Source organism: Salmo salar, chromosome ssa01 (genome assembly GCF_905237065.1).
Source record: "Salmo salar chromosome ssa01, Ssal_v3.1, whole genome shotgun sequence".
In the NCBI taxonomy this organism is placed as follows: domain Eukaryota; kingdom Metazoa; phylum Chordata; class Actinopteri; order Salmoniformes; family Salmonidae; genus Salmo; species Salmo salar.
The window spans coordinates 39,322,866-39,340,282 of NC_059442.1; the positions used below are offsets into that span (position 1 = coordinate 39,322,866).

Below are 17,417 nucleotides of genomic sequence, written 5' to 3' on the forward strand. Positions count from 1 at the left end.
ATGATTAGAATGGTCCGTGGTTCTAGATTGGAACGGAACTCAGGAATCTATTCTCTGGGCAAAAGTAGTGCACTACGTAGGGAATAGGGAGCCGTTTGGGATGTACTTTTAGTGGCTACCATTTAGTCCTTAGGCCCTTTTGCCGGCCAGCCTGTCTGCCTGCCTGGTGGAGTAATCGGCTTGGGAGCCTGGCTGCAGGGTACAGGACAGGACAGGTCAGCTGACCACTGTGGTTAGATTAGAGAGGTCACAAGGAAGGCAAAGAGGCTTACTGTAGCCACAGGAGCCTTGCCTGCCGCTCCCTCTCTTTCTTCTCTCTGTTTCTCTCTCTCTGTTTCTTTCTCTCTCTCTCTCTTCCTCTGTCTCTCTCTCTTTGTCTCCTTCCCAGTGTTTTTCTCTCATTCCCTCCCTGCCTGTGCCTGTCTCCCCAGTTTTCCCTTTCACTCTCTGTTTCTCCTTGTCTGCCTTTTCATCTAACTGTCTGTCTCTCAGCTATTTATCTGTCTCTCTCTACCTCCCTCCCCCTCTGCCTCTCCCCCTCGCTCTTCCTTCTTCCCTGCCCCTCTCTCCCTCACTCTTCCTCCTTCCCTGCCCCTCTCTCTTGCTCTCTCTCCATCCTGTGGTTTTTACTATGAAAACACCATTACGTCATTCACTGGCGGATGAATCAAGTTAATCACCACTGTATCTGTCTGTGCCTCTGGCCCTTACAGCTGAGACAGAGACAAACAGCCAGTCTAATGGCCAGTAATGACTGGGCTCTGTCATTGGTTTTACGTATCATATACTGACACCTGGTGGTGGAGTAGATACAAGTTGCCACAAACAGACGCTCTGTCCCAAATGGCGATGCTATTCCTTTTATAGTGCACGTTTGACCGGGACACACAGTGCACTCCAGTGCCTTCAGAAAGTATTTACACCCTGACTTTTTCCAAATGTTGTTGTCTTACAGCCTGAATTTAAAATGGATTTCATTTAGATTTTTTTTCACTGCCTACACACAATACCATATAATGTCAAAGTGGAACTTCTTAGAAATTATACTGAACAAAAATATAAACATAACATGTGAAGTGCTGGTCCCATGTTTCATGAGCTGAAATAAAAGATCCCATACATTTACCATATGCACAAAAAGCTTATCTCTCTCAAATTTTGTGCATGAAGTTGTTTACATCGTTGTTAGTGAGCATTTCTCCTTTGCCAAGATAATCCATCCACCTGACAGCTGTGGCATATTAAGAAGCTGATTAAACAGCATGATCATTACACAGGTGCACCTTGTGCTGGGGGACAAAAAATGTGCAGCGTGCAATTGGCATGCTGACTGCAGGAATGTCCAGCAGAGAATGTAATGTTCATTTCTCTACCATAAGCCGCCTCCAACATCGTTTTAGAGAATTTGACAATATGTCCAACCGTCCTCACAAACGCAGACCACGTGTAACCACACCAGCCCAGGACCTCCACATCCGGCTTCTTCACCTGCAGGATCGTCTGAAACCAGACACCCAGATAGCTGACGAAACTGAGGAGTATTTCTGTCTGTAATAAAGCCCTTTTGTGGGGAAATCCCATTCTGATTGGCTAGGTCTGGCATTCCAGTGGGTGGGCCTGGCTCCCAAGTGGGTGAGACTATTCCCTCCCAGGCCCATCCATGACTGAGCCCCTGACCAGTCATGTGAAATCCATAGATTAGGGCCTAATTAATTGATTTATATTGACTGATTTGCTTATGATCTGTAACTCAGTAAAATCATTGAAATTGTTGCATGTTGCATTTATATTTTTGTTCAGTATAATAAACAATTTAAGTTGAAATGTATTGAGTCAATAAGTATTCAACCCCTTTGTTATGGCAAGCCTAAATAAGTTCAGAAGTAGAAATGTGCTTAACAAGTTACAAAAGTTACATGGACTCACTCTGTTTGCAATAATAGTGTTTAACATGATGGGTAAAAACAGACATTGAATATCCCTTTGAGCATGGTGAAGTTATTAATTACACTGAATGGTGTACCAATACGCCCAGTCACTACAAAGATACAGGTGTCCTTCTTAAATCAGTTGCTGGAGAGGAAAGAAACCGCTCAGGGATTTCACCATGAGATCAATGGTTTAATGGCTCTAATAGGACAAAACTGAGGATGGATCAACAACATTTTTGTTACTCCACAATACTAACGTAATTGAGTGAAAAGAAGGAAGCCTGTACAGAATAAAAAATATTCCAAAACATGCATCCTGTTTGCAACAAGGCACTAAAGTAATACAGCAAAAAATGTGGCAAAGCAATTCACTTTTTGTCCTCAATACAAGGTGTTTTGGACAAATCCAAAGCAACACATTACTGGGTACCACTCTTCATTTTTTCAAGCATATTGGTGGCTGCATCATGTTGTGGGTATGCTTGTAATCGTTAAGGACTGGGGAGTTTCAGGATAAAAAAGAAACGGAATGGAGCTAAGCACAGGCAAAATCCTAGAGGAAAACCTGGTTCAGTCTGCTTTCCACCAGACACTGGGAGATTCATTCACCATTCAGCAGGACAATAACCTAAAACACAAGGTCAAATCTACACTGGAGTTGCTTACCAGGAAGACAGTTAATGTTGGCCTGGTTACAGTTTGACTTAAATCTATCTGAAAATCTATGGCAAGACCTGAAAATGGTTGACTAGCAATAATCAACACCCAACTTGACAGAGCTTGAAGAATTTTGAAAATAATAATGGGCAAATGTTGCACAATCCAGGTGTGGAAAGCTCTTAGAGACTTACCCAGAAAGACTCCCAGCTGTAATCACTGCTGATGGTGCTTCTTCTAAGGATTGACTCAGGGGTGCGAATACTTATGTAAATGAGATATTTCGGAATACTTTCTGAAGGCACTGGGGTGCCATTTATGGACGCAACCCCTATCCAGCAAAAGCTTAAAATGGGTTGTTGCGATTTACTAGTCCTAAACTCAGTGGTTAGAGGGTAGAGGAGATCAACTCTAGCTCGTGTCACAACCCTCACATCTGTACGTCTACCAGCTACACCATTAGACACCTTGGTATTGGTTCCACTGTCTAGCCCTCCATATATCTGTGTGTCTCTCTCTCTCTCTCTCTCTCTCTCTCTCTCTCTCTCTCTCTCTCTGTCTGTTATCCATCATTCTTCCCCCCTCTTTCCCCCTGTCTCATTCCTTCAGAGGGAGGTATGGAGGAACAGAGAAGAGAAGGATCGAATGGAGAATGATCCCTTCTCGCTAAGTTTCAGTCATCAGTCATCACTATGGTCCACACACACACACACACACACACACACACACACACACACACACACACACACACACACACTCCCCCTCTGCTGCCCCCCCCCTTATTAGGGAAACTACTGAGATGGATGACAGAGCAGTGTGTGTGTGTGTGTGAGCGTACATGTAGGGGGCCTAACAACTGCTGCCATTGAAGATTGTCTCCATTTAAATCATGAAAACCACAAGGTTTTCGTGCCGCCAAAATAATCCCAGTGCTTTAGCTGATGGATTGGATTGAAATCTCTGTAAAGGAGCTGTGCAATCCAGTATTGATTGTTTGGAATCGGCTGTTTACAGGAAATGAAAGAGAGCCATTTTAGGATTACTGGAGTTTTAGGCACAACATAATCCCCATGGGAGAGTCAACAATAGAGCACTGGACTAGTGGAGGGTTAAGGCTGAGAGGGCTGCTGAGCATCACACAAACATGCCAATCAGAGGGACCCAGAGCCCACCAGACAATACATTAAACACAGGCCAATGGATATTTACAGACACTGGAGTGAAACTGTGGGCCCACGTGTTCTGGTCTAATAAACGATGTATGGGTTGGTGAGAGGAGTAGGAATGTGTCAAGGTTTCAAACATGTGGTTCAGATTTGACACTGGGTATGCGCCAAATGCACCCTATTCCCTATATATATATATATATATATATATATATATATATATATATATATATATATATATATATATATATATATATATATATATACAGTGAATGCACCCTATTCCCTATATATATATACAGTGAGGGAAAAAAGTATTTGATCCCCTGCTGATTTTGTACGTTTGCCCACTGACAAAGAAATGATCAGTCTATAATTTTAATGGTAGGTTTATTTGAAGAGTGAGAGACAGAATAACAACAAAAAAATCCAGAAAAGGCATGTCAAAAATGTTATAAAATGATTTGCATTTTAATGAGGGAAATAAGTATTTGACCCCTCTGCAAAACATGACTTAGTACTTGGTGGCAAAACCCTTGTTGGCAATCACAGAGGTCAGACGTTTCTTGTAGTTGGCCACCAGGTTTGCACACATCTCAGGAGGGATTTTGTCCCACTCCTCTTTGCAGATCTTCTCCAAGTCATTAAGGTTTCGAGGCTGACGTTTGGCAACTCGAACCTTCAGCTCCCTCCACAGATTTTCTATGGGATTAAGGTCTGGAGACTGGCTAGGCCACTCCAGGACCTTAATGTGCTTCTTCTTGAGCCACTCCTTTGTTGCCTTGGCCGTGTGTTTTGGGTCATTGTCATGCTGGAATACCCATCCACGACCCATTTTCAATGCCCTGGCTGAGGGAAGGAGGTTCTCACCCAAGATTTGACGGTACATGGCCCCGTCCATCGTCGGTGGAGTTGTCCTGTCCCCTTAGCAGAAAAACACCCCCAAAGCATAATGTTTCCACTTCCATGTTTGACGGTGGGGATGGTGTTCTTGGGGTCATAGGCAGCATTCCTCCTCCTTCAAACACGGCGAGTTGAGTTGATGCCAAAGAGCTTCATTTTGGTCTCATCTGACCACAACACTTTCACCCAGTTGTCCTCTGAATCATTCAGATGTTCATTGACAAACTCCAGACGGGCATGTATATGTGCTTTCTTGAGCAGGGGGACCTTGCGGGCGCTGCAGGATTTCAGTCCTTCACGGCGTAGTGTGTTACCAATTGTTTTCTTGGTGACTATGGTCCCAGCTGCCTTGAGATCATTGTCAAGATCCTCCCGTGCAGGGGCGGAAATCCCGGGGGGGACGGGGGGACACGACCCCCCCATCCTGGGAAAAATATGATTTGTCCCCCCCAATATATCACTGAAACATAACTATGTAATTTAGATAATATTAATAATACGCAATGAAAGCAATTGTGCTGATTATAGACACTTAATAGCGCGTTTTTAAGTTTCAAAAGATTGCGACCCCCCCACCCTTTGCCTCACAATGGTTTGATCCACTGCCAGTTCCTTAGTTGGCAAGGTAACAGAGGGGTCGTATCTACTGTCTGAAAGGCACTCAATGAACGTAACTGACGTGAGGTTAATCCAGTCAATCGCACACACACACTAGCTGAATATGCAGAGCTAGCGCGCAAATATTAACTATTAAGCTAGCTATTACCTATTCCATTTATGTGGCCTTGTCAAAGATGGAATCTTTGCTATCGTCAATTTATTCCAAGATCAGCATGCAGATGATTTAAATTAGTGCTTCAAAGTCCCTGTGATAAGGTTAGCGATAAACTGAAGTCCAAACTGAACAGAACTACACTCTCTTCTTCCATTGTCTTAAATATATTTAATGGTCTCGTTACAAAAGCTAAATTGTCGCAAGGGAACTTTTATTTATTTATTTATTTTATTTCACCTTTATTTAACCCGGGTAGCAAAGATTATAGCAAACACCACTGAAACTGAATTGGTGCTCGCTAGCTTTGCAAATTCAACTATTGTTGGAAGCCAGCCAATATGAAACAAACTATTAAAATTACAAAAGGTTGCAGCATATGTTGTGTAAATGGTAAACTCATACATCTGTCAACTCTTGTCATTTTAATCCGTTTCACATTTGCTAGCTACCTTTTAGATCGAAGCCCAAATAGAATGATAAAAGATAAGATGATAGAAGCACATCTCCTACTGTAAATAACCTACACACTGTGTGTGTGTGTGTGTGTGTAGCCAGCCAGCCAGGTAGAAAAATGGCAGAAAAATAAAAGACGGACATCAGAGTATTTCTCAGTACACCAAAATGCAAAGTAAGAACCCTAGTAGCCTAATATCTCAAAGACTAGTTGATAAAATGTTCATAAGAAAGAAATGAAATTCTAATGTAAATGTTTCACAATGATGTCATTAGGCAGAGCAGGCAACAGATGGCACACAGACAGCAGAGTTGGGGACAGATATGCAGGGGAACTGGCAGAGACAGGGAGTCTCAGGTAAGTTTGTTGAGTCTTTGTTTGGCAACATTATGAAAGGTTCTCAATTTTTTTAACTTGTAAAATAGGAACATAATTGGAAAATGCCATGGATACCCCCACTCTCAACTTAAACTGGTGACTGAACTAAGATTTGTTAAAGGCAATGGTATTGCTGTTGTGATTAGTTGTGTAGTTTTGGGTACCGGTAGTTAGGAGTACGGCAAACACCTTATTTCTTTGGTTCCTCAATATACATTTACCATATTACAATGTAGGCTATGTGTTACAGCACTACTTTTGGTGTCCCCCTCAGGAATTGCTCTTGAGAAAATTTCATGTAATTGTCCCCTCCAAAGTTGATATCAGATTTTCGCCCCTGCTCCCGTGTAGTTCTGGGCTGATTCCTCACCGTTTTCATGATCATTGCAACTCCACGAGGTGAGATCTTGCATGGAGCCCCAGGCCGAGGGAGATTGACAGTTCTTTTGTGTTACTTCCATTTGCGAATAATCGCACCAACTGTTGTCACCTTCTCACCAAGCTGCTTGGCGATGGTCTTGTAGCCCATTCCAGCCTTGTGTAGGTTTACAATCTTGTCCCTGACATCCTTGGAGAGCTCTTTGGTCTTGGCCATGGTGGAGAGTTGGGAATCTGATTGATTGATTGCTTCTGTGGACAGGTGTCTGAGATTAACTGAGATTATGAGCACTCCCTTTAAGAGTGTGCTCCTAATCTCAGCTCGTTGCCTGTATAAAAGACACCTGGGAGCCAGAAATCTTTCTGATTGAGAGGGGGTCAAATACTTATTTCCCTCATTTAAAATGCAAATCAATTTATAACATTTTTGAAATGCGTTTTTCTGGATTTTTTTGTTATTCTGTCTCTCACTGTTCAAATAAACCTACCATTAAAATTATAGACTGATCATTTCTTTGCCAGTGGGCAAACGTACAAAATCAGCAGGGGATCAAAATAATTTTTTCCCTCACTGTATATATATCTATATATGGAGCCTGTTCAAAAGTAGTGCACTAACAGTATATTGGGAAGAGGGTGCTATTTGGGACACTGACTGACAATCTTTTACATTATGTTTTCTCTTCTTCTTTTTCTTCCAGATCCATCTTCAAACTACATCAGGCAACTGGAGACCAAGGTCAGCATCCTAGAGGATGACAACAAGCAGCTGCTATCACAGGTAAAACACTGCAGCTGTCTTATTACCATGGTGAAAACCATCACCACTCCGTTGATATTTTTCTCTCTCTTCGCCCTCTGTCTCTCTCTTACTTTCTCCCCCTCTCACTTTCTCAAACCCAAGCTCTCTCGTGGGAGAGACAGAGGAAGCAGCAGAGAGTGTATTTTTCAAAGTATAAATAGAGAATGTGAGAGATGAAAGAGAGCGAATAGCGAAAGCTAAATATTGCAGAGTAATCGAGTACACAGGGGAGATGGGGAGGAGAGAGAGAGAGATTCTACCTGCTGGGATGATAGGGTTAATTGAATAATTCAGTATCACAGGGAAAGTGGTCTTCAATAATGGATTGGGTTAAAATAATGGGAGGGCAGGAGAAATCACACATGGACTGAATGTTTCATGGCTTCTCATTGTCATTCTGTCTGCTGTCTGATTTCACACGAAAGGAATCGGTGAAGAGCAACAACACACACACACACAGACAAACCGATTCTCAGTATCTCTACCCTCTACTGGGAGATCCTAGAACACACACACACACACACACACACACACACACACACACACACACACACACACACACACACACACACACACACACACACACACACACACACACATGAATGCACACATACACACTAGAGTAGAAGGGAGTGCAGAGTTAGTGCAGAGTTTTACTAACATTGTAACAACCAGAGAGAGCATCATTATGGCATCAGCTAGAACTGTAGGATGTGTCCCAAATGCCACCCAATTGGCCCTGGCCAATAGTGCACCTACTAGGGAATAGGGTGTCATTTGGGATTCAGTTATGAGTGTCCTGTTGATGTAGACATATCCCCATATATACAGCTCTATGATTACAACAGGCTTCACTATGGGGACGATACTGTAATCCCACTGAGCCAATCCCATATGAGCTGTAAGCACACAACACCAATCAGAACAGAGCGAGAGACTGAGAGAGAAGGTCCGTGCAGTGACACAAACACACTCCAAAAAAAGGGATTTACACGGGGCTTTTGTGCTGCTCCAACGGCCCCAAAGACGACACGCTACCGCTCTGTGTGTTGGGGTGGCAACATGTCGATCCCTTCTTCTGCACTCCACACAAAGAGAACATAGAACACTGAAAAAGAACACAAAATCCATCCCTCAGGGTAGCAGGTAGCACAGACCAGTCAGGGAGTCGAACCATAAGGTGTGTGTGCATGTGTGTGTGTTTTTTTTTTTCTCGAGCTGAACTGAAGGGTTGCTGTTCGCGTCAGATAAATGCAAAATAACACTGAACAGATACCGATGTCCGAATCAAATGAAATGCCTGGTTTGCTTTCCTTACGTGGCCCAGAGGGTAAAATAGACGCTGTGGAATCTAGATCAACCAAACTTTATTTTAAGCGCATTTAAAATCCCAACACATTTCAAATTAAAACAATAAATGAAAGAAGTCAAAGCAAACCAGAAGCAATGAATGAGATGAGTGAAAGGAAAACTAAACGCAAAGGATGTCTTCAAGCAGTAAAATCACTGATTAAAAACACACGGTTTAGAGTGAGCTCATCGTAATGACCTCACACACGCACATAGAAAGAGGTCATACCCCTCCAAAGCCTGCTATACAGTTTTATCTTATTTTATTTATCTACTAAAATCTGTCTTGTCTCTGTTGTATTACCTTGTCCAGTGAGACCGACACAGATTTGTGACATATGTAAAGGCAGGAGGGAATGTTCATTGACTTTTTGGTCCCATCTAATGTCACAGTGACCTGAGGCAGAGGGATGCCATTTACTGTATGCCAGACAGGAGGATTCAAAACACACGCTGGCCATTTTCACTGATATATAGGGTATAAATGAACTGAACTGGCTGAACTCACAACTACAAGGTGGCCTTAAATGGCCCGTTGACAATCCTGAGCATCAAGCCTCTCAACTACTACGCTTGTGCTTCTATCTCTTGTCCAGAGGAGATCGGCAGCACATATTCTGTTCTTTGCCTTCTGTGTGCACTTTTCCTCTAAATGTTCTCTCTTTCTTTCTTTCTCTCTCTCTCTCTCTCTCTCTCTCTCTCTCTCTCTCTCTCTCTCGCTCTGTCTGTCATTCAGCAGGCTAACAGTGGTGATCTGAACAGTCTGAGGAAGGGTCTGTCTCTCTACCACTCTGAGTCTCAGCTCTCCTCTCTCACACAGTACCAGCAGGATGCCATGCAGAATGTACGTATAGTTTGCTAAACCACTCCTGGTGTGTGTGTGTGTGTGTGTGTGTGTGTGTGTGTGTGTGTGTGTGTGTGTGTGTGTGTGTGTCAGGGGATCTAAAGTGCGACCAATTTGGTCGCATATGCAACAAAATATTCTGCTGGCGACCTGCAGTTTTAATTTGGGATCACCAGTGCAGCTAGAAAAAAAATTGCTTTACCGCAGCCTCCCGGTGTCATAGAGTCCTCTCTCTCCCTCCATGACTGCGTACTTCCAGTTCCTGGGCCACACACACCAAGCCCCGCCCGCTGTCACTCAAGCAGGCAGCACACAGTTCCTCCACGCTGTTTATTCTCTAAGCATGCTGTCAATTCATGCACTCAACACATACACTACATGGCCAAAAGTATGTGGACACCTGCTCGTCGAACATCTCATTCCAAAATCATGGTCATTAATATGGAATTGGTCCCCCCTTTGCTGCTATAACAGCCTCTACTCTTCTGGGAAGGCTTTCCACTCGATGTTGGAACTTTGCTGCGGGGACTTGCTTCCGCTCAGCTACAAGAACATTAGTGAGGTCGGGCACTGTTGTTGGGCAACGAGGGCTGGCTCGCAGTCAGCGTTCCAATTCATTCCAAAGGTGTTCGATGGGGTTGATGTTAGGGCTCTGTGCAGGCCAGTCAAGTTCTTCCACACCAATCTCAACAAACCATTTCTGTATGGACCTCGCTTTGTACATGGGGCCATTGTCATGCTGAAACAGGAAAGGGCCTTACCCAAACTGTTGCCACAAAGTTAAGTTGGAAGCACAGAATCGTCTAGAAGGTTATTGTGTGCTGCAGCTGCAAGATTTCCCTTCACTGGAACTAAGGGGCCTAGCCCGAACCATGAAAAACAGCCTCAGACCATTATTCATCCTCCACCAAAGTTTACAGTTGGCACTATGCATTCAGGCAGGTAGCGTTCTAGTAGCATCCGCCAAACCCAGATTCGTCCATCGGACTGCCAGATGGTGAAGCGTGATTCATCACTCCAGAGAACGCATTTCCACTGCTCCAGAGTCCAATAACGACAAGCTTTACACCACTCCAGCTGACGCTTGGCGTGGCACATGGTAATCTTAGGCTTGTGTGCGGCTGCTCCCCCATGGAAACCCATTTTATGAAGCTCCCAATGAACAGTTCTTGTGCTGACGTTACTTCTAGAGGCAGTTTGGAACTCGGTAGTGAGTGTTACACGCTACGCGCTACAGCAGTCGGTGGTCCCGTTCTGTGAACTTGTGTGGCCTTCCACTTGCGGCTGAGCCGTTGTTGCTCCTAGACGTTTCCACTTCACAATAACAGCACTTACAGTTGACCGGGGCAGCTCTAGCAGGGCAGAAATTTGACGAACTGACTTGTTGGAAAGTTAGCATCCTATGACTGTGCCATGTTGCAAGTCACTGAGCTGTGTGCATGGCTGTGTGCTCAATTTTATTTATTTATTTATAAATATATATTTTTTTTTACCCCAATTTCATGGTATCCAATTGGCAGTTACAGTCTTGTCCCATCACTGCAACTCCCGTACAAACTCAGGAGAGATGAAGGTCGAGGCCGTGCGTCCTCCGAAACACAACCCAGCCAAGCCACACTGGTTCTTGACACAATGCCCACTTAACCCAGAAGTCAGCCACTCCAATATGTCAGAGGAAACACCGTACACCTGGTGACTGTGTCAGCGTGCATTGCGCACGGCCTGCCACAGGAGTCGCTAGTACGCGATGGGACAAGAACATCCCTGCCGGCCAGACCCTCCCTTAACCCGAACGACGCTGGGCCAATTGTACGCCGCCCCATGGGTCTCCCGGGTCGCGGCCGGCTGCGACAGAGCCTGGACAAGAACCTGGATCTCTAGTGGCACAGCTAGCACTACGATGCAGTGCCTTAGACCACTGCGCCACTCGGGAGATGTGCTCGATTTTATACACCTGTCAGCAATGGGTGTAGCTGAAATAGCTGAATCCACTAATTTCAAGGGGTGTCCACTTACTTTTGTTTATATAGTGTATCGTCTTCCAAAACAAGAACGATACTGCTTTCCACATTTCTTCTAAATATGAATCCAGTTATTTTTCTTTATTATACTATTCGTTTGTGTATCGTTATCTCTGCAAAATGTTAGTTAGTCTAAGGAAGCTGGCATGTTTCAAACATTATGCTAATGCTATTCGCTAACTAGCTAAATGCTGGTGGTGTAGATCAGCACGTTGTTTGTGCAACTTACTACAATTTTTGCCTAAATGTAACATCTGTTCAAACATCACTAGGGTCCCCTGGGAAACACTTATCAACACTTTTGTTCCTACCCTGTCATAACTCCTACCTACAAACAACAACAACCATAGAATTAGAATAATCATTCCAACAGTTCACCAAAGTGTTTTTATCTATATTGCAAGTCAAATCGCAATATTTGGATGAAAAATCACAATTCAATTTTTTGGCAATACTGTGCAGCTCTACTAACTTTACCTGTATATGCAAACACTTGGGTGCTTGAGGGGCAGCTCTTGGGGAACTGTGGGGGGATCCTGGTGGGTTGGTGGCCTGGCGGTTGGGTGCTTGGGCCGGTGACTGATGGGTCGCTGGTTCAGGTCCCCGTTTTGACTTGGTGGGAGATCTGTCGGCGTGCTTGACCCTGGTTGCTCCTGTGGGTCGCTCTGGATGCAAGTCTGTTAGATGACTGAATGTAATGTAAATGTTCAGTGGCTTCACTACAGGTAGATTGTATGTTTTAATATCCAATAAAAAAATGAAAAAATAAGAATAAAAAAACACTTGGTGGCACGGAAAGGAAAGGAAAAGTGATATATTTTTCATGAGATGTGCTTCAAAAGTAACTAGGATTCATATAGGCCCAATGTAGGCTATATCTGAATCAATGAAAAAATATTTCTGGTACTCTTAGATTTTATGTGGTGCTCCTAACTTTTGTAAGTTTGGAGCACCAGTGCTACCAATGAACATTTTCTCTCTCCAGAAATGAGCTGGTCTGTGGCTGACCTCAGTATCACTTCACAGACCTGCTTTGAACTGGACTTACACACACTTCAGTTTCAAACCCTCTCCAGCTCCTCCACATTTCAAGGTGTATGATCACACTTTCCAGTATTGAATGTCAGCCTCCAGTAATATGCACCTTTACTCCAGTCCTGCCTCTCATATTCCACCCTGAGTCTAAGAGTTAAGAGACAATAACCTCAGGTCTTTAATGTAAACAGAACTCAGACTTTACCCAATAACCCTGAGTACTAAAGAAGACCTTAAAACAACAATACCTCATGTTAACCCTAACTTCCACCCCCCTCACACTGTTTATCTGTCTTTGATTCTCTAACCCAGCCTTGAGCTGGAGACTGAATCTGGAGTCTCTCTCTCTCTCACTCTCTTATATAGTGGTCCCGTGTGGCTCAGTTGGTAGAGCATGGTGTTTGCAATGCCAGGGTTGTGGGTTCGATTCCCATGGGGGACCAGTATGCAAAAAAAAAAATAATTATGAAATGTATGCATTCACAACTGTAAGTCGCTCTGGATAAGAGCGTCAGCTAAATGTCAAATGTTATATTCCCCCTAGTTTTCACCACCCCTCTCTGTCTCAAATCCAGTCTTTCTTCCATTCCACTCAAGCTCTCTCTTTTTCCTTATTGCCACCTACCTCCCTCTTGTCTCCACCTCTCTCTCGCTCTCTCTTTCACAGCCCTGAGACGTCACCTGTCTCTCTATTGGTTCCGTGTCTAACCAGAGGACATCGCCCCCCCCCCGGCCCTGCTCTTGTCAGTGGAGAGAAACTTTCAGGTTTAAGCAATTTTTCTGCAGTTGTAGACATTTTGCCACAGGGTGTAGAGAACATTTCTCAATGTTATCTAAAAAATCATAAAATTCTGCTCATTTCGCCATGAGGAATATATATATATATTTGCAGTTTTAAAGCTAATTTCCTGTAATTCTACCCATTTTGCCATGGGGTGAAGATAATTTCTGATGAACAACCAAATTTCAACCTTGCACCTTGTGTATTCTATTATTCTAACTCTCAACAGGAAGTTGGGACCCCACATTTTCTTTAAATAAAACCTAGCAGCCTGGATATCTAAGCGACCGCTTATATCGCTTTATGCCTTGAGCCAGCCCCGGACATCCCTTATGCCTGGAGCCAGCCCCGGACATCCCTTATGCCTGGAGCCAGCCCTGGACATCCCTTATGTCTGAAATGTTCATCCTCCTTTCCAGCTCTCACCTTGGCATGGAGAGGAGAACAGGGGGAGGGAGAGGAGAATAGGGTAGGGAGAGTGCATATGAGATTGGGAAGGAGAGGAGAGATGTGAGGAAGGAAGGAAAAGAGACTAAAGGAGAGAGGTGGGGAGAGAGGGTATAGAGAGAGAAAGAGAGGAGAGGGAGAGAGAATAGAGATAATAAGGAGAGAGAGGAGAAGAAAAAGAGGAGAGTCTTGTTTAGCTAATCAGTATTCTGATTGGTCATGATAAAAGACATCTAGAGTTGTCATGGTAACCACTAACCACTCAGGTACTCTTCATCCACAGGAAGGAGAAAACAATTAATAGTGTGTGGCGTGGGATACAGCCTGTGTGTATGTGTGTGTGTGTGTGTGTGTGTGTGTGTGTGTGTGTGTGTTCTGGAGTGAGAGACATACATACTCTAGACTCCTATCCTGATTAGCATGACTTTGAACTCTCACTTCAAACACACAGGAGGTGATGCTTTGAATAATGCAACATCTCTCTCTCTCTCTCTCTCTCTCTCTCTCTCTCTCTCTCTTATTTAACCAGGTAAGTTGACGGAAAACACATTTTAATTTACAGCAACGACCTGGAGAATAGTTACAGGGTGGAGGAGAGGGGATGACTGAGCCAATTGGAAGCTGGGGATGATTAGGTGGCCATGATGGAATAAGGGCCTGATTGGAAATGTAGCCAGGACACCAGGGTTAACATCTCTGCAGGGTGGTATGCTGCTGGCTCTCTCTCTCTCATGTCATGTCACACAGCCAATGACATGGCCTGATATTCACTTTATATTGTGGGTGGATTTTCTGTTGTTGTGATCCCCATCAGCTGCTAACAAGGCAGCAGCTACTCTTCCTGGAGTCCAAACACATTAAGGCACATACAGCACACAAAAAAACTCAAATAAAACAGTACATCATATAACATTGTTACACCAATACATATATCTACAATACAAAATGCATAATAGCATCATACGATAGTATTACAATGTGCGTGTATGTAGAGTGCGTGTGCTAGCGTGTGTGTGCGTATGCGTGAGTGTGTGCCTGGGTGTGTGTGTCTCTTCACAGTCCGTGTAGTTTTATAGTTTTTTTTAAATCAGATTTAACTTCTTGCATGAGATACTTGATGGGGAATAAAGTTCCATGTAGTCATGGCTCTGTGTTGTACTATGCATTTCCCAGAGTCTGTTCTGGACATGGGGACTGTGAAGAGACCCCTGGTGGCATGTCTTGTGGGTTTTGCATGGGTGTCTGAGCTGTGTGCTAGTCATTTGAACAGACAGCTCAGTGCTTTCAGCATCTCTCACAAAGACAAGTAGTGATGCAATCAATCTCTCCTCTACTTTGATCCAGGAGAGGTTGACATGCATGCCATTGATGTTGGCTCTCAGAGTACATTTAAGGGCCAGCCGTGCTGCTTTATTGCTTATGTCTCTCTTTGTGGCCCATGACCGTATGACTGGGCAGAAGTCCAGGTGCGATAAAACTAGGGCCTGTAGGACCTGTTTTGTTGATAGCGATGTGAAGAAAGGAGAGCAGCTCTTTATTACAGACAGACCTCTCCCCATCTTAGCTACCGTTGTGTCAATATGTTTTGACCATGACAGTTTATAATCCAGGGTTACACCAAGCAGTTTAGTCACCTCAACTTGCTCAATTTCCACATTATTTATTACAGGATTTAGTTGAGGTGTAGGGTTTAGTGAATAGTTTGTCCCAAATACAATGTTTTTAGTTTTGAAATGTTTAGCACTAGCTTATTACTTGCCACCCATTCTAAAACTGACTTCAGCTCTTTGTTAAGTGTTGCAGTGATTTCACTTGCTGTGGGTAGCTGATGTGTATAATGTGGAGTCATCAGTATACATAGACACACAGACTTTACTCAATGCCAATGGCAGGTCATTAGTAAAGATTGAAAAAAGTAAGGGGCCTAGGCAACTATCCTGGGGAATGCCCGACTCTACCTGGAGTATGTTTGAAAGGCTTCCATTAAAGAACACTCTCTGTGTTCTGTTAGACAGGTCACTCTCAATCCACAATATAGCAGGGGGTGTAAAGCCATAACACATACGTTTTTCCAGCAGCAGATTATGATCAATAATGTCAAAAGCTGCACTGAAGTCTAACAAAACAGCTCCCACAATCTTTTTATTATACATTTCTGTCAGCCAATCATCAGTCCTTTCTGTAAGTACGGTACATGGTGAGTGCCCATTCCTATACTGTAAGCATGCTAAAAGTCAGTTGGTAATTTGTTTACTGTGAAATATCTTTGTATCTTGTCAAACACAAAAAAAAATCTAAAGTTTACTAAGGGTTGGTAGCAGACTGATTAGTGGGCTGTTTGAGCCAGTAAAGGGTGCTTTGCTATTCTTGGGTAGCGGAATGACTTTTGCTTCCCTCCAGGCCTGAGGGCACACACTTTCCTGTAGGCTTAGATTGAAGAGATGGCCAATAGGAGTGGCAATACAGTCCGCTATCATCCTCAGTCATTTTCTATCCAAGTTGTCAGACCCAGGTGCCTTGTCATTGTAATTTGTTCACCTCTTCCACACTCCCTTTACGGAATTCAAATGAGAATGCATATCTTTCATAAGTTGGTCTGTTATGAATGGATGTGCTGGTTCAGAGTTTGTTGTTGGCATGTCATGCAAATGTTGCCAATGAAAGAATCATTAAAGTAGTTGGCAATATAAGTGTGTTTTGTGATGAATGAACCATCTGATTCAATGAAGGATGGAGCTGAGTTCGCCTTTTTGACCAAAATTTCATTTAAGGTGCTCCAAATATTTGTACTATTATTCTTTATATTATTCTTCATATTTGCTTATTGTTTGACATAACTTGTGTGTTACTTCAATACGTGTTGCCAGGGGCTACCTATGATGGGTAGAGAGAGAGCCCACCGGTTGAATCAATGTTGTTTCCACGTCATAAAAAAAATTAATTGATCATTGTGATGAGGTTGTGTCATCTTGAAAAAACGTATTTGGATTTGAAAAAAGTAATCAACATTCTTTTCACCCAACTTTAAACCCGAAATCCAATGACATGGTGAAATTTTAAATTGATTACACCAAATGTAAATCAAAACTAGACGTTGAAATTGTAGAGGGGTCGCCCCCATCCCATACATACCCATACATCCGTCACAAGAAAACATTTGCCCAGCGATCGTGATCCCACCTCTGTAGCACTGACTGAGGCAAAGTCACGACTTTCTCACATAGCAAGAGAGCAATCAATCAAATGTCAAAGTCACGACTTTCTCACATAACAGAGAGCAATCAATCAAATGTCAAAGTCACGACTTTCTCACATAACAGAGAGCAATCAATCAAATGTCAAAGTCACGACTTTCTCACATAGCAAGAGAGCAATCAATCAAATGTCAAAGTCACGACTTTCTCACATAACAGAGAGCAATCAATCAAATGGCAAAGTCACGACTTTCTCACATAACAGAGAGCAATCAATCAAATGTCAAAGTCACGACTTTCT

At 43.3% G+C, this 17,417-nt stretch overlaps 1 protein-coding gene across 4 annotated transcripts in view; it reads left to right on the top strand.

Annotated features, from left to right (window-relative positions):
- Positions 1-17,417, top strand: part of ccdc85ca (coiled-coil domain containing 85C, a) — a 58,247-nt gene that overhangs the window by 34,691 nt on the left and 6,139 nt on the right. Inside the window, exons 2-4 of one of the 4 annotated variants that reach the window (XM_045717690.1) lie at positions 7,344-7,423; positions 9,531-9,638; positions 13,362-16,239. In XM_045717690.1, the coding sequence (XP_045573646.1) occupies positions 7,344-7,423; positions 9,531-9,638; positions 13,362-13,367 (194 nt within the window). In that variant the 3' untranslated portion in view covers positions 13,368-16,239. Of the gene's footprint in view, positions 1-7,343; positions 7,424-9,530; positions 9,639-13,361; positions 16,240-17,417 lie in introns of those variants that run through there. The other 3 variants (XM_014194899.2, XM_014194890.2, XM_014194909.2) reach the window with 3 other exon arrangements.